The sequence below is a fragment of the Bombyx mori genome, chromosome 12 (genome assembly GCF_030269925.1).
Source record: "Bombyx mori chromosome 12, ASM3026992v2".
Classification (NCBI taxonomy): Eukaryota; Metazoa; Arthropoda; class Insecta; order Lepidoptera; family Bombycidae; genus Bombyx; species Bombyx mori.
In genome coordinates this window covers 8,266,966-8,289,458 of record NC_085118.1, presented here as the reverse complement: position 1 = coordinate 8,289,458, position 22,493 = coordinate 8,266,966, and the positions used below count along the sequence as shown (strand labels likewise).

The 22,493-nt window shown below is 35.5% G+C and overlaps 1 protein-coding gene across 1 annotated transcript in view; it reads left to right on the top strand.

Annotated features, from left to right (window-relative positions):
- The window catches only part of LOC101744805 (protein O-mannosyl-transferase TMTC2), a 117,761-nt gene that overhangs the window by 16,285 nt on the left and 78,983 nt on the right, over positions 1-22,493 (top strand). Inside the window, exons 2-3 of the mRNA XM_004929444.5 lie at positions 9,793-9,920; positions 19,037-19,844. Of these exons, the coding sequence (XP_004929501.1) occupies positions 9,832-9,920; positions 19,037-19,844 (897 nt within the window). The 5' untranslated portion in view covers positions 9,793-9,831. The remainder of the gene's footprint in view (positions 1-9,792; positions 9,921-19,036; positions 19,845-22,493) is intronic.

Sequence of the window (22,493 nt, the reverse complement as noted above, 5' to 3'; positions counted from 1 at the left end):
GCTTTTATTATCGTAAGTCGTATGACCTTTATTTAAGAAAATCAAAACGAATCCTGATATGTAATTGAAAATAATCATTCACAATGTAACACGTATTATAATAATTGTTTTTTATTGCTTAGATGGGTGGTAATTCAGTAATACCTTTAAAAATTGGACATTTCATTATATATACATACTTAATTTACTTCAAAGTAAGAGTTCCTTGAATTATTAAGGTTTTTGCTCTCCGCTTTCACATTTACAATAATATCCGTAATTTTGACGCTTTACGTTTTCCCTGTTATAATGTGTCACGGAAAATTCTGTTTCTATTCTTAAAACATATTTCCATTGTTTGCAATAATGTATTACATATATACATACGTTTCTGATAATTTAGTTTCTAGTACTTCAGTAGTTATCGAAATTTCGAAATAAAAATAGATATCTTGAGAAGTTTAATTAAGTCAGGATTTATTGTATAAATAATAGGTAGAAGCAATGTCGACCAGCACTGTTCAGAATTTTTGTATAGAGAGAGAGAGAGAGAATACACTTTATTGCCAAAACACAATTTACATTCAAAGAACAGTCTTTTCCAGACAACCGTTTAATTTACAGAAATTTTGGAAAACATAAAAATATAGCAGGTGTGTTGCGGTGTACTATAGACAGTACATTATTATAGAAAATATATACATACAATAAAAAGATATATACCGTTTACATATAATATGAAATATATAACTAGCTGATTTATATTATACTATATTTATTTATATTTTATTTATTTAAAAAAAAAAGGTGATTTATATACCAATATACATACTTACATAAAATACATACTAATATACTTACATACACATAATAAATCAACACTATGGAAATGATAAATGATAATGATGCAACAAACAGCACTAAGCAGATAAGTAGTGTTCCTTCACCATTCTTTTAAAACAGCTTAAAGTTGAAGCACTTCTCACTGCATCCGGCAGAGCATTCCACAATCGAACCGCCTGGACGGTGAATGAATTGTCAAAGAATGATGATGAATGCGCCGGCATTTTTAGTCTCAGGCTATCCGATGATCTCAGGGAAAAATTATGCGTATCACTTAGGAACTCGAATGGTTCATTGGGATATGATATGGGGTAAGGGGTAGGAGTGGGTAATATCGGTTTTGCCGCGTATCGAATCGTATCTATATATCGAGGATCAATATCGGATATTGAATCTATATATTTTCTGAATCTATATATTGATGGATGCTAGTAGATTTTCTCGATTCATGATATTTGAGATTTGAAACGATACGCTGATATAATATCGTAGTAGATATAGATTTAAGTCAACGTTATACGGTTGGTTTTCTGATATCAATTTATAATATGATCTTAAAGTAATAAAAAGAACATGAAAATAAAAATATAAAAAAAACTTTCCTTCATGCTTTTACCAGGCTTAGGACTGGCTACATTATTTTCAATTTTTAGTATTTAAAATTACAAAATATACCAAAAGAGTGTAGATTTCAAAAGTTTAATACAAACACAAGAAATAAACTCAATTATTTGGATTCAACTAAAAATAGAAAAATGTGTACTTTAAAAATCAAACACAAAAAACTTTTAAGTATTTATAAACACTTGTCCAAAAATTCTAGTTCAAGGTCAAAGCGCGTGAAATTAAATTCAACGATGCAAATAGGCTATACTGCATTCAAGTTAGGGTCGAAAGTTGAAACTTCTTTCCTAAATTGTATCCTGCTGATACGCTAAGAATAATCTACAGACTTATGGACTTAAATATAAGGTTTACAATTGTATGGATGATGCCTGTTTCTGTTTCATTCATCACATGATATCCCTATCGTGCGCTCACTCACTCTGGCCGATTCGATACGAACCAAACGAATATTGCTGATATTAACGAATCGGTACGATATGCCGATGCGCATCACATCGAGCAATATCGTGTATCGGCTGATATCGATATATAGATTTCGTGCGGGGCGATATCGGATTCAACGATATTGCTGCGATATATAGATATTGAATCTATATACGATTTATATCACCCACTCCTAGTAAGGGGGTTAAAGAGAGTATAATATAGTAATGAAAGGACATGAGTATTGCGACGAAGGCGAATTGGTAACCACTTGAGTTTAAGCGAAGCAATGTTTCATGATTCGAAAGCTGCCCCCGGTTAGTCTTCTCATGTCTCTAGACAAGCTGTATGAGCGTCTGCTCTACAAACCTCTCAGAGAGTTCGCCTCAGCCAAGAGCATTCTCATCGATGAACAATTCGGATTTCGCGCAAATCAATCATGCGTACAACAGTTGCACCACCTCACGGAGCACATTCTCGTAAGACTTAACGACCCTAATCGCGTGCAAACTCCAGAGCGCAGCCGTAGCCCTCGAACAGTGGTTCCGAAAATGGCACATAGATATCAATCCAACAATAAGCACAGCAGTGCTATTTCAAAAGGAAAACTCAACGCGTATTTCCTGCCGCATTAGAAGGAGAAATATCACGCTACCGATCACTCTCTTTGGTCAACCTATACCCTGGACCAGGAAGGTCAAGTACCTGGGAGTCACCCTGGATGCAGCCATGACATTCTGCTCTCATATAAAATCAGTCCGCGAGCGAGCCGCGTTTATTCTCGGCAGTCTATAAATACCTCATGACTTGTAAGCGAAGTAAATGTCCCTTCGGAACAAGGTGACACTTTACAAAACTTGCATAAAGCCCCTCATGACTTACGCGAGTGTGGTGTTCGCTCACGCGGCCCGCACACACATAGACACCCTCCAATCCCTACAATATCGCTTTTGCAGCGGAGCTCTGTGGTTCGTGAGAGACGTTGACCTACCCGACGACTTGGGCCTCGAATCAATCTGGAAACACATGATGAAACACAGTCAGCATCGGAACGGTACTTTGATAAGCTATGAGTCATGATAATCACCTTATCGTTTTGCTGCCGCTGACTACTCCCCGAAACTTGATCATGCAGGAGTCAGTCACCGTCGACGCTCTAGACATATCCTTACGGATCTATTAGATCCAATAACCCTTGCATTAGCTCTAACACTAGGAGTAGGGACCGCGGTAGCCGTATTCATCGAACTCGGTAAAGACTTCGACGTGCAACCTAACTTAAACATCAGCCTGCTGAGTTTCTCGCCGCATCTTCTCAGCGGGTTGCGATTCCGATCCGGTAGTAGATTCATTCGCGAAGCAGCTACTCTTGAGTTGTTAGGACTCTTTTGGAGGTGCAAGGGTAGCTATTAGCAAATCCCACTCCTCCTGGCTGAGCTCTTGCTTGCCCACCTGTCTTGGTAAAACTGGAAAGCCGTTCGGGCCACCAGTAATCTATCAAACACAAAAAAAGATTCCAAAGTAACTGGGAATTGAATTGTATTTACTAACCGTTAACTAGCATCAAAGAGCAAAAGAGCACCTCTGTAGATGAGTACAGATTTCGCTTTCTCTTCTTAAGTCTTTTTTATGAGAAGGATACACGTTTCACTTCCTAGGAGTATAAAATAAACTAGAAAACTTCATAAAACCATCGTCTTAAATGTAAATATGTTGTGTCTGTTTGTATTTTAACTATTACAAAACTGTAGCAAGAGTGTTTGTGTTTCATCTTTCTTCATCAAAAACCTGTGCTTAACTTGTTTTCATCAAAATATTGGTTTTTCGAAACTTCTAATAACTTAAAATGTTACTTAGGAGATATATGTATACGATTGATATTAACTGAAAAAATCAACGGGAGCATTTAAAAAAAAGTGGTTTTTATAAATGGGTGAATGAGCTCACGGCCGCTTCGGGCTCAGTGGTTACCGGAGCTCATAGATAGTACAGCGTGAATACTGCAACTCGCTTTGAGACATGAGGCTTAAGTCTAAATTGAATAGTACAATGAGTGGGTAACCCGTCATACCGGAACATATGAGTGATTCGCTGTGGTGATCAGTGATTCGAGTTTAGAATACATCCCACTGCCAGTAATTTAGGCAGCCTACATATATTTTTACGCGTTTCATTTTTATTGCATCTTATTATTTTGTCATCGTCGATATAATTTATGTGCATATTTCAATATAAAAACTGTTACTTGCCTGCGAAATTTTAACGCTGACGTAGTCACGTTACTCTTTGAGAGTACACCGGGTGTATTATCTTTTAGATCTTCAAATCTAATAAGGGTATATCTATAACCACGGAAGATACCTAATTTTTGGTCATTTAGGAAAGCCACACACAAAGGCAACATATCTCTATCCGCAGCATTCCAAAAAAAAAGCGTAATGCAAATGTTTAGCCCTTCCATTTCAAAAATAACTTTTCCTTTGCTTAAATAATATTGGCCCTTTTAGTGAGTGGGCTACCTGTATCAGATCCTTTTTTTATTATCCCCACACAAACTCTTGTTTATTTGCTCCGAGAGATTTATTCAATGCAAAATAAACAGATGAACAACGAGTCATTATTGCTTCCGTAAGATTAGCCAAAAATTGTAAAAAAATTCAGCCGATTTATTTTTAAGTAATATTTGAATCTAAATGTATATTTGGGGTCGGAATCAGACGGATTTATAAGGTACAAGTCGTACTTTCCCGCTTCGCTGGGCATTTAAAATTAACATTATTATCAATAACATTATTGTCATTATTATTAGGGAGTCCAACACTCATGTAAATATTAGCCTATCCATTAAGTACATGTATTTTCAACATACCAAGTCAATCGGATGCATGGTTCAGTAGTTTTAACGGAACATCCGTAAAAATCACTGTAGATTTATATTTTAGAATAGATTATTTATGAGGTGAAACATTTTCTTTTTGTGAAAGTGTCATACGTACGCCAATAAGCTTTAGCAGAAAATTGTAACAATTTAGCGGTGTGTTGTTAAGAACATTTTGAATTTGGTTTCGAATACTTAAACAACCAAACATTTCTCGAAATGTTATAAATCAGAAATAAATTAAACAGCGTATTTTGTAAATATCTTTTAGGTTTCAGGCAGACGGTCAATGCAAAGGGCTACGTTTATTCTAATCTTTGTCATAAAGTAGTTACAGTGTCTATAAATAGATTTTGAAATTAAACTTGCTCATATTCCTAAGTAATTGTTATGAATCCATGTATGTATTAATTACCCTTATATTAAATTCAAATATTAGATTTTTTGTGAACTTTTTTCAATAACTTTAGATCTAGCATCTACAGTTATTGAAAAAAGATGCCAAGTGACCAATTAAATTAATAGTGAAATGATAGAAGATTTCAATTACACACAAATAAATATAATATACTAGCGATCCGCCCTCGCTTCGCTTCGGAAACATTAAAACATACATGAAACAAAAAACAAAAAATAAAATTTTTTAAAAAAAATTTGCCTATGTTCATTAGGGACAATGTCGGCTTCTAATGGAAAAATAATTTTTCAAATCGGTCCAGTAGTTTCGGAGCCTATTCGAAACAAACAAACAAACAAATCTTTCCTCTTTATAATATTAGTATAGATATAGGCCAAAGTCTGCAAATTGGTTTTGTTGCATACAAAGTTTAATCTAGTTTATATCTTACTTTCAGCTCTAGCGGCGATGTCTTCTAAGAATTAGTGTAACATAGACAATTTTGAAGCCATCGTGTCCTAAAGGATAAGACGTGCGGTTCATTCGTATCTAGCGATGTAACGGTGGTCAAATCCCGCCGGCAAGTGCCAATTTTTCTAATGAAATACGTACTTCGCAAATGTTCGTGTTATAAAAATCAAATCTGCATAATTATAGTTTGCATAATTACTGGTGGTAGGACGTTTTGTGAGTCCAAACGGGTAGGAACCACCACCCTGCCTATTTCTGCCGTGAATGCGTTTATTTTTGAAGGGTGGGGCAGCCGTTGTATTGTAAAAACTGAGATCTTAGAACTCATATCTTAAGGTGGGTGACGGCATTTACGTTGTAGATGTCCATGGGCTCCGATAACCACTTAACACCAGATGGGCCGTGAGCTCGTTCACCCACCTAAAGATAAAAAAAGAACATAATGTGTGGGTACATAAGCCAAAAATAGTCACGAAACAAGGACGTCAGAACAAATGGAACCTAATAGATAATGAAATTGGAATACGTGCTTATTCAATTTTAAACGACCCATTTATGTACCTGTTTGAATCATGTTTTGTAGGATTTATTTGGTCCTCGTGTGGGTGGTGAATGTTTCCAGCCTACGCAATATATTTGCCACGAAGTATTCGTAGATTGCCCAAGCTTGAAATGTAGGATAGCTACATCACGATAAGTACTATTATTATCAACACCAGCTAGACCGTTCTGTGTTTATAGAATAACAATGTCTTAACCGCTTATCTTCGACCCTATTGTATTACAGAAGGAACTATTACAGATTTGCCTTGACGAAGTGAATGTGTTATTATACGAAATTGAATTGTCCGTCCTGTTAGCTAACAGGAAAGAATCGATTGTGATTTCGGTTTTGTTTCAGTACGAATTTAGACTCTACTGACTAAGGATGATTGTGTATATTTCCTACCGCAGAACGCCACGTGTGAGTTCAGGTTCATAAAGTCGTAACAGTTCGATATTTTTATGTATTGTTGGTATATTGTCTGATGTATTTTTAACGAATTGTATTTTTTTTTAGTATCATCAATTTAATCAATTCATTTCTTTAGTCTACATCTGCGCTTAAAACTACTCGTATAAGTAATCTTTAGTATTAGCTCTAAGTGCGTGTCAATATTTTTTGCTGTCAGGAATTTTCCTTATCAAAGTATCCAAAGAGTATTTTTTTATTTATTTTGAATTTATTGTATATCATATTAATCGGCTTTAATCGAATGTATAAGTACGAAAACATGTTGAAGACTACGGTGGATCTGTCTGAAAGAATAAAGTTTTCTTTCCGAGTTGACGTCACATTCGTATGAATTGTTGTGCCTTGTTTGAACGTGGCGTTCTCGCGAGACATGACGTCTTTTCTGTGCTTTTTAATTTATCCGTTTTATGACACGTGTTTAAAGATACCAGAGGTCCCGCAGTAGTCGAAATTCGACTATAATTAATTGAACAAATATTATGATTGTATTTTATACTTCCATAATCACAAATTACGCCAAGACTACACTAAAAAATAATAACAAAGACAAACAATATTTAATCTATTCTCAATTTGACAACAGACGTCAAGAACAAAAGTTTGACAATAATATAGTATGCATGCGTGTGTGCGTCAAATACATGTAGTGTGTGTAATGTTTTCTTTATTGATTTAATGTATCTTTTATGCATTATTTAAAAAAATTATTAGCATTGTGCACTTCTTCTTTATATTCTCTATAAGTGTGGAAAAATTCATACTCCTCCGTCCACGCAATATTCGTAAAAAGGGATACAAAGTTTTTGCTTCACGTATTAATATATAGATTAAGGGCTCAGAAATATTTTGATTCCAACTTGTTTGTTGATTATTTTATTGTGGTTTATAATTGTTTAAGGATAGTGAAGTTTTACTTACTGGTGGTAGGACCTCTTGTGAGTCCGCGCGGGTGGGTACCACCGCCCTGCCTATTTCTGCCGTGAAGCAGTAATGCGTTTCGGTTTGAAGGGTGGGGTAGCCGTTGTAACTATACTGAGACCTTAGAACTTATCTCAAGGTGGGTGGCGCATTTACGTTGTGGATGTCTATGGGCTCCAGTAACCACTTAACACCAGGTGGGCTGTGAGCTCGTCCACCCGTCTAATCAATAAATAAATAAAAAGTTTTTCATAAAGCGAAGCTTTAAAAGCGAAGTTATCCATTTTTAATAGAAGACCATGGATTGCAACCAGGGGTCCTTTTAAAATAAATAAATATAAGTATTGTTTAGGTACATACCTAAAGCCAAGTCTTAATATCTCGTTATGACGACATAATCCGGAGATACAATATTATGTTCAGAGCTTTTTCATAACCAAATTTAATTCACCTAATGTTATCATGCGAATAGAGCCGCGAGACATATGCTGGTATAATACCTAGTAAATAATGAGGTCAAAAATACGTATCGCGTTTTAGTATCAGTATCGTAACTACTTTAACGAAATAAGAAAGTCGAATTATTCTAACAGAAAGCAATTCATAAAAATTTCATGTGACTGGTAATTTTGAGAGTTGATTCTATTTTCAGTTTGAAACACTTTTTTTTAGTAGCGAACACGTCGTAAATGAGATTGTAGAAGTTTATTTGAAGCATAAACAGAACGTAACAAGTTTAGTTAAAACCGTGAACAAGAGACGTGCCACAGACACATTGACATGAAAAATGTTCTCATTTGAAAACGCCCCGCGGCACAATGTCACAGACTTCAGTAATTTTCGTACATTAATTAAAACTGTCAAACTTAAATTAGGAAAAAAAAATGATTAATGTTTTTTAATATATATAGGTATATACATAGGTAATTATCTGATGAAATATTGAAACAAACTATATTTGGTAAGGTATATACATAGGTAATTATCTGGTGAAATATTAAAAAAAAAAAACTATATTTGGTAGCTGAAATGATTCACTTATTCATTTGTGAATCACATAAAAAAGTTTTAGAGCAATGAGACTTAAATGGAACGTAACCTAAAACTGACTACGCGATGACATGACATGAATAATGTTCCAAATGAAAATAACTTTTATAGAAATCCTTTGAATGGGTCTGTAATCAACGGATTTTTTTTGAAATGTTTTTTATGATGCAAAGTTTATTCAATACGCTCTAGTATTGCTGTTGTGCAATAATTTTCTTTGTGATTTTATCGTACAGTTAATCGAGCGAGTTGACAGTTTTTTCTTTCTTTAAATGATAATTATTATAGACGTGTCTATTAAATACTATTTAATTAAAGAAGTGAGCTATATTTATTGATAATTTTCCAAAAAGCATGAGGTTTTCAATTTGACTACGTTTTTCTTTATGTATGTTCTTTTTTTTGGTAATTCTTTTTTTTTTATTTGAAAGCTAGTAGTACTTCTAATGTGGTCAATTTTTATTAATCTCAAATGTAGTTTTTGTGTTATCCTTAATAATGCATATTTAATTGACTTCGACTACATTGTTGATGTTTTTTTTTATTATGACGAAGCCGCTTTTATCTTTTATTTTCAATTTTGTGTTATATCGTTATTACAATTGGAAGAGGTCACAGCCCACCTGGTGTTAAGTGGTTACTGGGGCCCATAGACATCTACGACGTAAATGCGCCACCCACCTTGAGATATAAGTTCTAAGGTCTCAAGTATAGTTACAGCGGCTGCCCCACCCTTCAAACCGAAACGTATTACTGCTTCACGGCAGAAATAGGCAGGGTGGTGGTACCTACCCGCGTAGACTCACAAGAGGTCCTACCACCAGTATACTTTCAAGACGATGAAAGAATAATCTGTTGTTAAGTGATTACCGGAGCTCATGAGCACTAAAACCGTAAGTTTCGTTGTCTACTTTCAGATTTGGTAGGCAGCGGATTGGCTCTTCCCCTGGAATTGCTGAAGTCCATGGGCGACGGTAACCACTCACCATCAGCTGGGCCGCTCGTCTGCCTACAAGGTCAATAAAAAGAAAATATTTAAAAGCCAACTTTCCCTATAGCATTATAGCAACAGTGATATTCTAAGCATCTAGTTGGCTGATACTCTTAAAATCGAAACACGCGATGATCCGCAATAGACATAAAGTAGTAGTACTAGAATCGGCTAGAATTTACCAAATTTTTTTTTTGCAGAAGTGATGTGGAATCAACGCTGATGTAGAAGGCACCGCCATGGATCACTGGGTGACGGCAGCGAGCGCGCTGTTGGCCTTCTTACTATACTATAACACCTTAGACGCCGGCTTCGTCTACGATGACAGGTAAGCTGTAATCAGAATTAGGTAATTTTATTATTGCCGTAACTACCGCACTTTTTACTTTTGGACGAGCTCACAGCCGACCTGGTGTTATGTAAGTGGTTACTGGAACCCATAGACATCTACAACGTAAATGTGCCACCCATATTGAGATATAAGTTCTAAGATCACAATATAGTTACAGCGGCTGCCCTACCCTTCAAACCGAAACGCATTACTGCTTCACGGTAGAAATAGCCAGGGCGGTGGTTCCTACCCGCACGGACTCACAAGAGGTCCTACCACCTTCTATGTTATGGTTTTGAAGTCTTGTGAATGATCTCATAACAGACCAAGCATAAAATTGTAACCTATAAATATAAAGACGAATTCGATATTCTAACGATTTCAATAATTATTACACGAACTGGAATATATAATTTGTTTTGCGATTGGTGTGAAATACATAAGACTCAGCGTCATTTTTTAAAATAGGTGACTACATTCGCATTCCTACGGATATCAATAACGTCATGACATTATCTGGTCATTTACGCTACCAAGAAAATAGATGCAAAATGTGAAAATAGACTGATCTTAAACAAATTTTCGCAATATTGACTTCGTTATTTTAAAATCTGGAGTGAGATAAAAGCATCTTATCTATAATGGAAGAAAAGAAAGGAACTTCGCCTCCTACTTTCTTTGTTAACTCATTTTAGGTACGTCAGTACATGATTTAGCTTTTTAAAAAAATATTTTTCATGTCGGACATCTGGCTCAGCCCTTTTAACCCTTTTGTATCGAGCGCGTGAAAAGAGGAAAATACCAACGTATCGTGATAAATTGAACGAAATGAGGAAATATTTAGTAGGGCGAACTGCTACTGGTGAAGGAGAGATTGGACTATGAATTACCTAACTACCACGTGGTACAATAAAATGTATTGTACTAACCCGGCTACTTGTTTCTGCTACCACTGGCCGATTCAACCACCGTAATATCACTAACGTATGAAATAAATTAGCCTTTTATGAGCGGAGTTGATTATCTTAGGCTAAAAGTTAAAAAATTCAATAAAATTTTGACAGGTTACAAAACGATCACATAATATATGTTTCATTATTAGGTGTTACTGAGATTAGTTCCAGATGTATTTTCGTATAGATAAATAAATATAAAACCGCTAAATGTGTGACGTTCGAGAAGATTCATCGTCTCTGTCAATCAAACCGGTAGTACGAAGTTAGTTCCAATTTCGAAGGTCAATTATCTGTGAAAATCGCTTTGTATTGATAAGAAGACTATACTGATCTATTTGCAAAATTTGCTTAATTCGATTTGCAATTGAGATACTCTAGTTATTCGATGTAGCATGAATGCTTGAATAAGCTTAACTTAGCATAACTGTTATAATATAACAACATTATATATATATACATATGTATCCTCACAAAAAAATTGTCACTGCTCTAAGCGGCGTTGTAGTTGAGATGAACTAAAAAAAATGGTTGTGGATTGTGTTTCTTTGTGAATTGTGACTCTATTGATAATTATATATTTGTACTTTGATTACTTAAATTTAAAACTAAATTTAAAGCTGAGCCCGTATTGAAATGCATTAAACCTGCAACAATTACAAGTAATCCAATTAAACCTTGTTAAAATCAATTGTGGGGCCACCGAGATAAAAATCCGTTAAAAAAAGCGAAAAGGCAGTTCACGCGTAAATCCCTTTGAAGAGTCCGACCAATTAACACCTAAATAAAGATCCCGCAGGAATCGAAGGAGCAGCAAAAAAGTTATCCGCGCTATTTGTTAAAGACCACGACTTTGTCATGCTGAATAATTTAGATTTCTCCTTTGATCCCGGTGTACCCTGGGGGCACAAGGGTAACCGCGTTACTGTATCTGATTTATTCTTTGTACTTTTTTGTTTTGTAATGTACGTACAGCTGTGAATATCGTTTGAATAAAGAATCCCCGTGACCGAGGAGGCACGGCGAGATTGTTTTGTCTAAGGATTTATTTCACGGCTTTGTATATTTTTGCTGCATACCTTAAGAATCTGATAGTGTTGAATTGGATTGTGTAATGACGCAGTCCATTCCAAAAAACACATACTCGAAATAATACTCAAATTCTATTTTATCAGAACTTATTTCATCAGTTTTTTACTGGTAGTAGGACCTCTTGTGAGTCCGCACGGGTAGGTACCACCACCCTGCTTATTTCTGCCGTGAAGCAGTAATGCGTTTCGGTTTGAAGGGTGGGGAAGCCGTTGTAACTATACAAGTTACAACGGTTTTGAAGTCGTCGTGGCCTGAGAGATAAGACGTCCGGCGCATTCGTGTTCAGCGATGCACCTGTGTTCGAATCCCAGGCGGGTACCAATTTTTCTAATGAATTACGTACTCAACAAATGTTCACGATTGACTTCCACGGTGAAGGAATAACATCGTGTAATAATGGTGAAACCCGCAAAATTATAATTTGCGTAATTACTGGTGGTAGAACCTCTTGTGAGTCCACGCGGGTAGGTACCACCGTCCTACCTATTTCTGCCGTGAAGCAGTAATGCGTTTCGGTTTGAAGGGTGGGGCAGCCGTTGTAATCATACTGAGATCTTAGAACTTATATCTCAAGGTGGGTGGCACATTTACCTTGTAGATGTCCATGGGCTCCAGTAACCACTTAACACCAGGTGGGCTGTAAGCTCGTCCACCTATCTAAGCAATAAAAAAAAGAACAACATCTTAAGTTTGATGGTATATGTGAAATTGTGTATGTATTGTGAAATTAAAGATTTCTGTAAAAAAATTACGTGTAAAAATATCGAGTTGGTATTCTTTGAATGCATACATTTAATTTAGTTGAATATAATTTGAACTTTTTCTTTGCTGTGAATACCTTTGCAAGGTCATTCAGCTTCTGTTTCCCCGTTGAAAAGCTTCCAAATATTTTTCATTTGCTACCCGTTTCCTTTTGACACGGCAGTACGGCATTTTAGGACGTCAAAAAAAGTACACAGTACAGAAGGAGTCAATAGGAATTTTTCGTTAAGCAAATCACGAAGAAACCCGTCGAGATACGCCGCTTTGAAATCTCCCATCTCAAAGGATATATTACAAAAAATACTTAAATGTTGTGTTTGTTTAGTATGTCAGAGGTTTCTTATAAATAGATCAAGTATTTGTATAGTAACAATTTTTGTACGTTTGCTTGGAGATTTCAAATTTTGTCAAAAAGGTTACTGTTTCTAGACGCTTCCGCTTTATAGTGAACGCTATAAATAATGAAAATAAATAGAATATCATAAAATATCACGACTACAACTGATCTATACGTTTATAACAGCTTCGAGTTTCTGAAAACAGTTGCCGGCCGATAATCGTGATAAAATCGATGAACTTTGTTCCGTTTCTGGGCTCGTGGAAAACCGCCAGTGTTTCGTAATTGGGAGCTTACGTGACGAGTCCACGCCGCAGCTGCCCCCAACTTTCCCTGCAAAAAGTTCTTCACTATCCCTAACTTTATCTCAATCTTAGTTTCGATTTTTCCTTGGAAGCGAGTTGTTTTTATCGATACGCTTATGAAAACCAATACGGGCCAATAGCGTTTTGAGGGGCTCCCGACATAAAATTCCAGATTATATGTTATTGGGGAAGGGCACCTCACGATAAAATTGTTTATTTATGCTTCGTTATTAGAACTGGATTTGAGGATCTTCAGTTACGTACTCAAATGAAATGTTTCGGCAAATGATATATCCGTAGCATGTACTTATGTCGAAATTACAGTATTTTATTGATTTTTCTATTTTTGAATATGAGGACTTCATTTTTTGAGAAGAGAAACTGTCGGCACAGCGGCGTTTTCAAACTCCCGGGTGATTTGTGCTCTATTAATTTTATTACAACAAAGAGTATTTATTTGATGTTCCAAATTAATTAATAATTAATGTTTCACTGTTACATTTACTGTTAAATTTAATACCTAAATTTACTTTTTTATGTGTTTATTTCAATAAAGCTTTGACTAATAGCTTAACTAAACGCTAAACCTTTTGAAAAAATATATTTTTTCTACTAAATTAATATTATGTTGCAATTATGTTGCGGGATTTACACTTTTTTGCTAATCAATGAATTAACTGACGTGTTCTTATTCAGTCTATGCTGGTTTGAGACTTGTGGCAGGTATCTATTTTGTATACATGAAATAAAAAGAAAAGAAGTAAAAAAAAATTAAATAGGCCTTAAATTAAAAATTGAGAATTGGACGTCACGTGTCAAAGAGAGCAGCGGTATTTAAGTTTTGGTATTAACAAACTCACATTAGGCAGGCATACGGAGATTATCTTCTGTTTCATTATTAACATTACTACCTATACTGTTGACAAATTTGTTGTTGATGTAGTTACCGTATGGCATGTTGATCTAAATATTTTTTAATAATACTGTGTCTCCACTTACATCCACGCCACGCTTATTTAAGCATTATTTATTATTTAATCAAACAAAGGATAAGATGCTTAGTATACCCGTTTCTAATGATGCAACCACGCCATAGTACCAAGCCCACGACCAGGTACAAACTTTCTTAACGAATGATTTCTACATAAATACTAGAGATATGAGGACAACCAGACGGATAAGATAATACAAGCGTTGGTTAATTTTGTACTCTTAATTTCTGTTAGAGGATCGTTTTGTAAGCGCATAACATATAGCTCATACTTACTACCTTATACTATTCCATAGGACAATCAGGATTAAAATATCACATGAAAAAAAACCAACTAATGAAATAAATAGCTGTTAGCTAATCATTCCTACATATGACTTAAACATCATGGGTTTTATCTATGACCGACATCTTCTAAATGTTATTCCTTCGCGAGATCATCTTGATTTGCTGATTCTCGAAAAACTACATACTCTTCATGAATGCAATGGACTTTCAAAAAGCTTTCACCCACTTCCTATTATTGTGATAAACAAAAATTATCCAATATGCATATTCGTAAAAACTATAAAATAATATTGTTGTATAATATTGTAGTGTAGTATTGACGATCTGGTCTCGTGATAAAACTCGATGGAACCATGCAAGGTCTAATAAAATTATAAAGTTTGAGTTTTTTTTTATTGATTAGATGGGTGGACGAGCTCACAACCAACCTGGTGTTAAGTGGTTACTGCGGCCCATAGACATCTACAACGTAAATGCGCCACTCACCTTGAGATATAAGTTCTAAGATCTCAGTATAGTTACAACGGCCGCCCTACCCTTCAGACCGAAAGGCATTACTGCTTCACGGCAGAAATAGGCAGGGCGGTGGTACCTACCCGCGCGGATTCACAAGGGGTCCTACCACCAGAGTTCTTTTGATTTGTCATAACGAGTTCTATTCACAAAGCTTGTTCTATTAAGGGTTTGAATTCGTTAAAAAAAAACAATTACACAAACATTTTGTAGTAATACATCTAAATCGATCTAACTGAAATGAAATTGCTTGGCTTAGCTTCTTACGTCTCTCCAAAAAACACATTGAACTTTCACTAAATTCTAACCATTTTACCGAGATGCTATTTCGTTTCATTTCGTCCAACATCACCGGTGTTGTTTTATATTAATTTATTTTCATTTCAAATGTCACAAAAGACACGGCTTTGGCTTTTGTCACAAAACATTTGACTGTATGCGCTACGTTCCCTTTGCCTGTCCAATATAAGAATTACGCAAAAAAAATCTGATTAAATTAAGTAAAGTTACGGAGTTGTAGCATCTTATGGCTATTTATAGCTCGCAATAGCGTCTAGCGAAGTCTTACGTCTTACGAAGTCGTCGTGGCCTAAAGGATAAGACGTCCGGTGCATTCGTATGTAGCGATGCACCGGTGTTCGAATCCCGCAGGCGGGTACCAATTTTTCTAATGAAATACGTACTCAACAAATTTTAATGTTCACGATTGACTTCCACGGTGAAGGAATAACATCGTGTAATAAAAATCAAACCCGCAAAACTCTAATTTGCGTAATCACTGGTGGTAGGACCTCTTGGGAGTCCGCACGGGTAGGTACCACCACCCCGCCGTGAAGCAGTAATGCGTTTCGGTTCGAAGGGTGGGGCAGCCGTTGTAACTATACTGAGACCTTAGAACTTATATCTCGAGGTGGGTGGCGCATTTACGTTGTAGATGTCTATGGGCTCCAGTAACCAGTTAACACCAGGTGGGCTGTGAGCTCGTCCACCCATCTAAGCAATAAAAAAAAAAAATTGCACCTGGTTTTAGCTAGCTAGCTAGTTTTAGCTAATTGGAACAAGAATTGGATCAAAATATTTTAAACATTAAAGTGGGAGTAATAATACTTTTAGAAACTGTGGAGACGTTTTTTCTCACGTCAGTTATACTTAAATTCATTGATATAAATATTCGTGTGTGTCGATATCGCCGCTTCGTTGAATGTGAAAACGAGGTAGTACCGGTTACGGAATTGCGAATGCTATAAACTGAAAACGGCCATAACCGCAGCCTACTGAGGTATTCCGCTTATTTTATGTTATCGAAGCGCGTTACATTACGCATTTTCGCTTAAGTTCTTCGGAACTATGGTTGGAAATACCGCGGAGACTAATTTAATTTGTATTAGAACGCTAATATTAATTTAGAAATTTAAGGGCAATCTTCAGTTTTCGAAAATTGAAGCATTAACAAAATTCATATTATCACGAGTCCTTAAAGTCGGTAATCCCCAATCTTGATGATTATTAGCAATTGAAAGTTGTACTTCATACTGAAGGTACTACAGAATTTATTACGAACATTACTTCATGTCGAAAATTAATATTTGATAAAAAATAAATAGTTTCCGTTTTTTCACTAGTTATTTAGTTTAAGTAGTGATTAGTTATTTATATCATATAATAATATATTACGCGCAACATCTAAAGGGAAAAGTCCAAAACGAAAATCATTTTCGAACAAAATACTTCGAAAACTTTTTATGTAAATAAGTAAAGGAAAAGGCGTCTTATTCACAATTTGCAATACAATGGTTGAACGTTAGAGATGATTTTTCCTCCTACGCATAGTAAGCGCGCTTTTGGTTCCATAAAAATATATTATTCAATCGGCTATTTCTCTGGCTTTCCACTCCCAGTCTAAAATGAAGGAATAAAATATATGAGGGATCAATAGATAAAAGACTTACGTTGGGTCCGTCCTTGTTAGGTCAGTCTGATTCATGTCGATTCCGGGAAAGGAAATACCGAATGATGGTTTAATATATCCGAAATAATAACTCGAGATAATTTAAATAAAGAACGGACTATCTTTAATTCGTGAAAGTTCATTATACTTGATAACAATTTTATAATATTTAAATCTTGAAAAAGATTTTGAAATTTTGTATTTAGCGCTCAATTTCAAGTGAATTGGATTGACTAATCTAATTCAAAATGTAAGCTCTATGGTCTGAAATAGATGTCATAGGTCAGCGAGCACGTATAGACGACCACTGAACCGAGAGCGTTTAGGCACTTCACACATCAACCGGAAAACGTCAAAATACGGTTCACAAAATCAATTTAAGGGGGAAGATCGTTGCTTGTGTTAAAACGTGTCCATTATTTAGATAGTATTGAGACGCCCTCCGAAACAAAGGTCCGGGGATCGGGGGCCAATCATTTGGGAAAACATCGAATAGATACAGCTCAGATGAACGACTAGCCGGTCAGGTAAAAAGTAATATTTTATTTAAATCAACCAGTTTGGGACGCCCATTTGAATTTGTTCGGTGGTATTAAATTCTGATGCGAAACAAAGAGGACAGGCTTTTGCTGAATCTTTTGCTACTTTATATGATTTCCAGATATGTGAAGACTACAGTTTATTTCCAATTTTCCAGATTGCCAAATATCGATTTTTTTAATGAATTGTTTGTTTAATTTGAAATTTAAACCATAATAAATGTAGATTTGTTTACAATACAAAAATAAGGAGATTTCGGGATTGGTATTTGTCTTCGATATTTAAATTAACGGTACCACTTCAGCAATGGACTCCGTAATTTAAATAAATAAGCGTCTCGAACAGCACTAGTCTATCATAGCCGCCAAATCACGGATATTGATCTTTTTTTATTACACTGGAAAAGGTAGAACAGGGCTGAGAAAAAGTTACGAAGAAAAAGTTTTTTAATCAAAGCTGATAAAAAACATAGCGTCCCGTTGGCTGTGGACTTATTTTTACCCATAGGTTTATTAGTAAAATTCCAACTTATTACTTTATGAATTAAAATTTGTTTTTTGATTTGAAAGTTGGTTAAAAATCACAGGTTGGTAAGGGTATCGTATATCTGGCGCTAAGAAGTTATGCGTTCCGTTTTAAAGACTAGCATAGTCTGTAAGATAATGGAAATGAGTCTTCAACCTTATGGTTTGTGGTGGGTAATGGCTTTGAGGTTATGATGTAGTCAAAAAACAATCAAATCAACTCAAATTTTGTTTTGTGAGCCAATGAATAAAAAAGGTCAATTCAAAAAATTCTGATCGAAAAGCCTTCATTTCGAACATTGATTTATTTGTTGAAGTTTAATTGATAGCTTTTGTCTCTGATCAATGTTTAATTTAACTTTCTCGTAAATGTATCCAGTAACATAAACCCTACACCGTTACTTAGTACGCCGCTATTCGCGGAAGCCAAAGCCATATAATTACTTCAGTGTAAATTGGTTCCGAGTATCTTCTGACATTTGCGGAAACTTTATAACGACCTATGTGTGGATTCCAGATAGTTTCACATTTAAATATGAACATCTTGAATTCTATAGCTAATTATTTTAATAGTTGTTAATTTCATAATTTTTTACGTTTATTTATGTGATAGGTAATTTTATGGATAAATCATAAACATATCATAGATTATTATATAAATATATGCATATTTGTACATAATCATTTATACTCAAGGTTTTTCGGATGTCAGACACAAATTGTTTTTTTTTTGCAGACTGCAAGATGTCTCTTGAAAGAAGTAAACATTTAAATTTGGCTTTCCTTTTCTATATTTAATAAAATAAGTTAGTATAAAAAAAGTTAATATAAAATAATCAAATTTTTTTTTTGTTTCACAGACGAGCGATCCTATCCAACCCGGACGTCATCGGGCACACTCCACTATGGTCGTTATTTGAAAACGATTTCTGGGGTACTCCGCTCTCAGATCCCGGCTCGCACGGCTCCTACAGACCGCTTTGCGTTGCGACATATCGACTGAACTACGCATTCGGCGGATTCAAGCCTTGGAGCTATCACTTTCTCAACATAATATTTCATTGCACGGCCACTGTTTTAGTGGTGACAACGGCTCGGAGACTTTTACCTCCGTATTGTACGAGAGTCGGCACTGCCGTCGCTGGACTTACCTTCGCTGCACATCCGATACACACAGAAGCAGTGGCAGGGGTAGTCGGCCGAGCTGACCTCGTTTCCTGTAATTTATTCCTTTTGAGTTTCCTAATTTACACTGAACACATTCGTCTTCGCGATGAACAATATAAAAAGAAACATCGAACAATAGTGAAAGAAAAAACGATCCGGTGCGAAGTTTCGTCGAGAGATCAATCATTCCGCTTAACTTGCCACGGTTTAATGCAGCACATAATGCTAAACTTTCGTAGACTGCTAAAGGCGAGTAAATCAGGACCGATGAAGGTGTTTGACGCTTGTGATATAAAAGGAACCGTGAGACAGGTTAAGTGTCAGTACAGTGATAGTGTCAGTGGGGATACGAGTGAACTTTTGCAGTGGGTCGCGTTAGGAGGGACACTTGTGTTCGCTGCAGCCGCCACTTTGTGCAAAGAACCGGCGATAATGGTTCTGCCACTTTGCATATTCTATGACTTCCTGAGAGGTCCTCGACACGAGGAATCCTACTTTAAGGTGAGAAGTAATTACTAAATAATTTGTATGTCCAGTTTTTTTTTAAATAAGCCGTATACATCGTCGATTGATGCGACTTTTCAGCGGCTCATTTCTTTGGCAGGTACCATAATATTTACGATAAATATGCTATATCACGATGTCCGTATAATTATAGTCGAATCGGTATAAAATTTCGTTTTTAATGATGTTAGCATCCAGTTTATTCTTTCCGCGAAGCTGTCATGTGTTCCGGTTTCACGGTATAAACTTTTCTCTATAAGCTAACGGCACTCACATTTAAGTTTCTATGTGATCTAATAATCACATTGCACCAGGTAAGATCGGGAAGTTTGTCTTCTCATCAATACCAATAAAAATACACGAATAAAATCTATGCGAACTAATTTACTATTCATTCAATCTACTATTAACAAGCCCTCCAGCAACCAAGTTTAGAATATAATGGTAGTAAAGTTGTGAACTTATACCATACTTATATTTTAGTTCAATTTTGCATAAGTAATACAAGACAATGATACAAATCGATAAAATGTATCTCAAAGAGTTAGCAGAGTCATCTAATGATAATATTTGTTTATATATGTTTTTATATTTATGTATATGTATTTATTTAAGTACGAGTATTTGTATCTATAAATATTATGTATGTTATATATACATACACATATGTTTAAGTAATATCACCTTCATACTACACCTACCAAGGTTCATTTCTGCACTCCCCTAAGGTAGACTTTTAGAGAATGCCTATGGCATTAAGTCCGCCTTTATACTTTCTAGTATATGAAGTTATAAATAAATAAATAAAAGGTTTACAGATGTAGACATTTTAGAACGCTTTAAATTGACGTAGAACAAATCTTAACAGTGCGACGCGTTGTTGTCGAAGCAATCAAATGGATTGCGCTGCATGACGCGGTACTTTTCTTGAGCTGCATACGTGTTTAGAGCTGAATCCAACTGTTGTGTGTTCAGAACTAAAGCCTCGACTAATCCAGTCTCACTCACTGTAACATTCTGTTTTTAAGTAGAAAACTCTCTGAACGCTACGTGAATTCTACTGGCAGGAATCCGTTTGGATTCCAGAACTTCAGCTGGTTCGTTCGTCAGTAATAATTTTAAATAATAAATTTTAAGTACCAAAGTAAAGAAGGGTTATTTGAAATAAAACTATTAATAGATAATGCGTGTTAGTTTTTTTTTTTTAATTCGACGCGGAAGTTCTAGATACTTTAGGGTTTAGAAGAGCGTCTCTTATTTTTGGGTAAATTCTTTAATTGGCAATGAAAGTCTCGTTATCTGTTCACTCGTTAAGGAACTTAGGCCGGTAAAAAGTTAATATAAATCTGAAAATATGCTCAGTTCCTGTCATTTTGCAGCTGCTAGAATTTATGGAAAAACAATCAAACAAAAAATAATGTTTTATTCAAATACAGCAATATGCAATGGGCACTATTTCAGTCCAGTAATCACTAGCTAAAATCCGTCTTCAATTAATTGTAGCATTTTTTTATTTATTGCTTAGATGGGTGGACGATCTTACGGCCCACCTGATGTTAAGTGGTTCTCGGAGCCCATAGACATCTACAACGTAAATGCCGCCATCCACCTTGAGACATGAATTGTAAGGTCTCACTTTTAATAGTGCAACGGCTGCCCCGCCCTTCAACCCGAAATGCACTACTGCTTCACGGCAGAAATAGGCAAGGTGGCGGTACCTACCCGTACGGACCCACAAGACGTCCTACCAACAGTGAAATTTTATTAAAATTGTATATAAGTCTTGTTTAATTGTTAACTTATCCATGTATTCGAACAATCCAATTGAATTGGTACTTATAGTTTGTACTTCATTGCAGGTTTTTGTAATTCAATCAAAATGTAATAAGCGGTGCATGTTTAGTTTAATAAATAGTGTATTTAGTGATATTTACAGCGGAGCGTGGTAAAATTTCATTAGTACAACAATAATATAATCTACTTTGCAATTTGTTACTGTGACTGTTGAGTATGCTGGCAATTGTGTTTCTTTATTATATTCAGTACGCTTAGCACGAAAAACACTGAGCCACTTCGATAGTGAGTGGAGCGCTACCTGTGTTTTTACTTTTAATTTTCCGGCCATTGAGTTTACCCACTCGGGAAATACGAAGAAGATAAACATTTTATTATCGCACTACCAATTCCCTCTACTAAGCGATGCTTCTAAGCCTGACCACCTCGTTATTTAACTTTATTTTTCAGATATTTATAGATTGCTTACGGTATCTGAATTCTCTAAGATATGTATTTTTAAATTATATAAAACTCATTATGAAGAATGTGTTGTGTGATAATTGACTGTTGGTTTTTATTATGGCTAGTATCTTCCTAATGGTCGAAATCATTGCTATCTCAAGATTTATGTACTACATTTTTCTATTGTTTATTATTGAAATTTCTTCTTGTAAAGGTGGAAATAACATATTATATATATTAATACGTAAAGCAAAAACTTTGTACCCCTTTTTACGAAAACGGATGGAGACGTATGAAATTTCCCACACTTATAGAGTATATATAGAAGGAATGCATTAAATAAATTAAAAAAAAACAATACACACACTACCGTGTATTTGACACACACACACACACACACACACACAC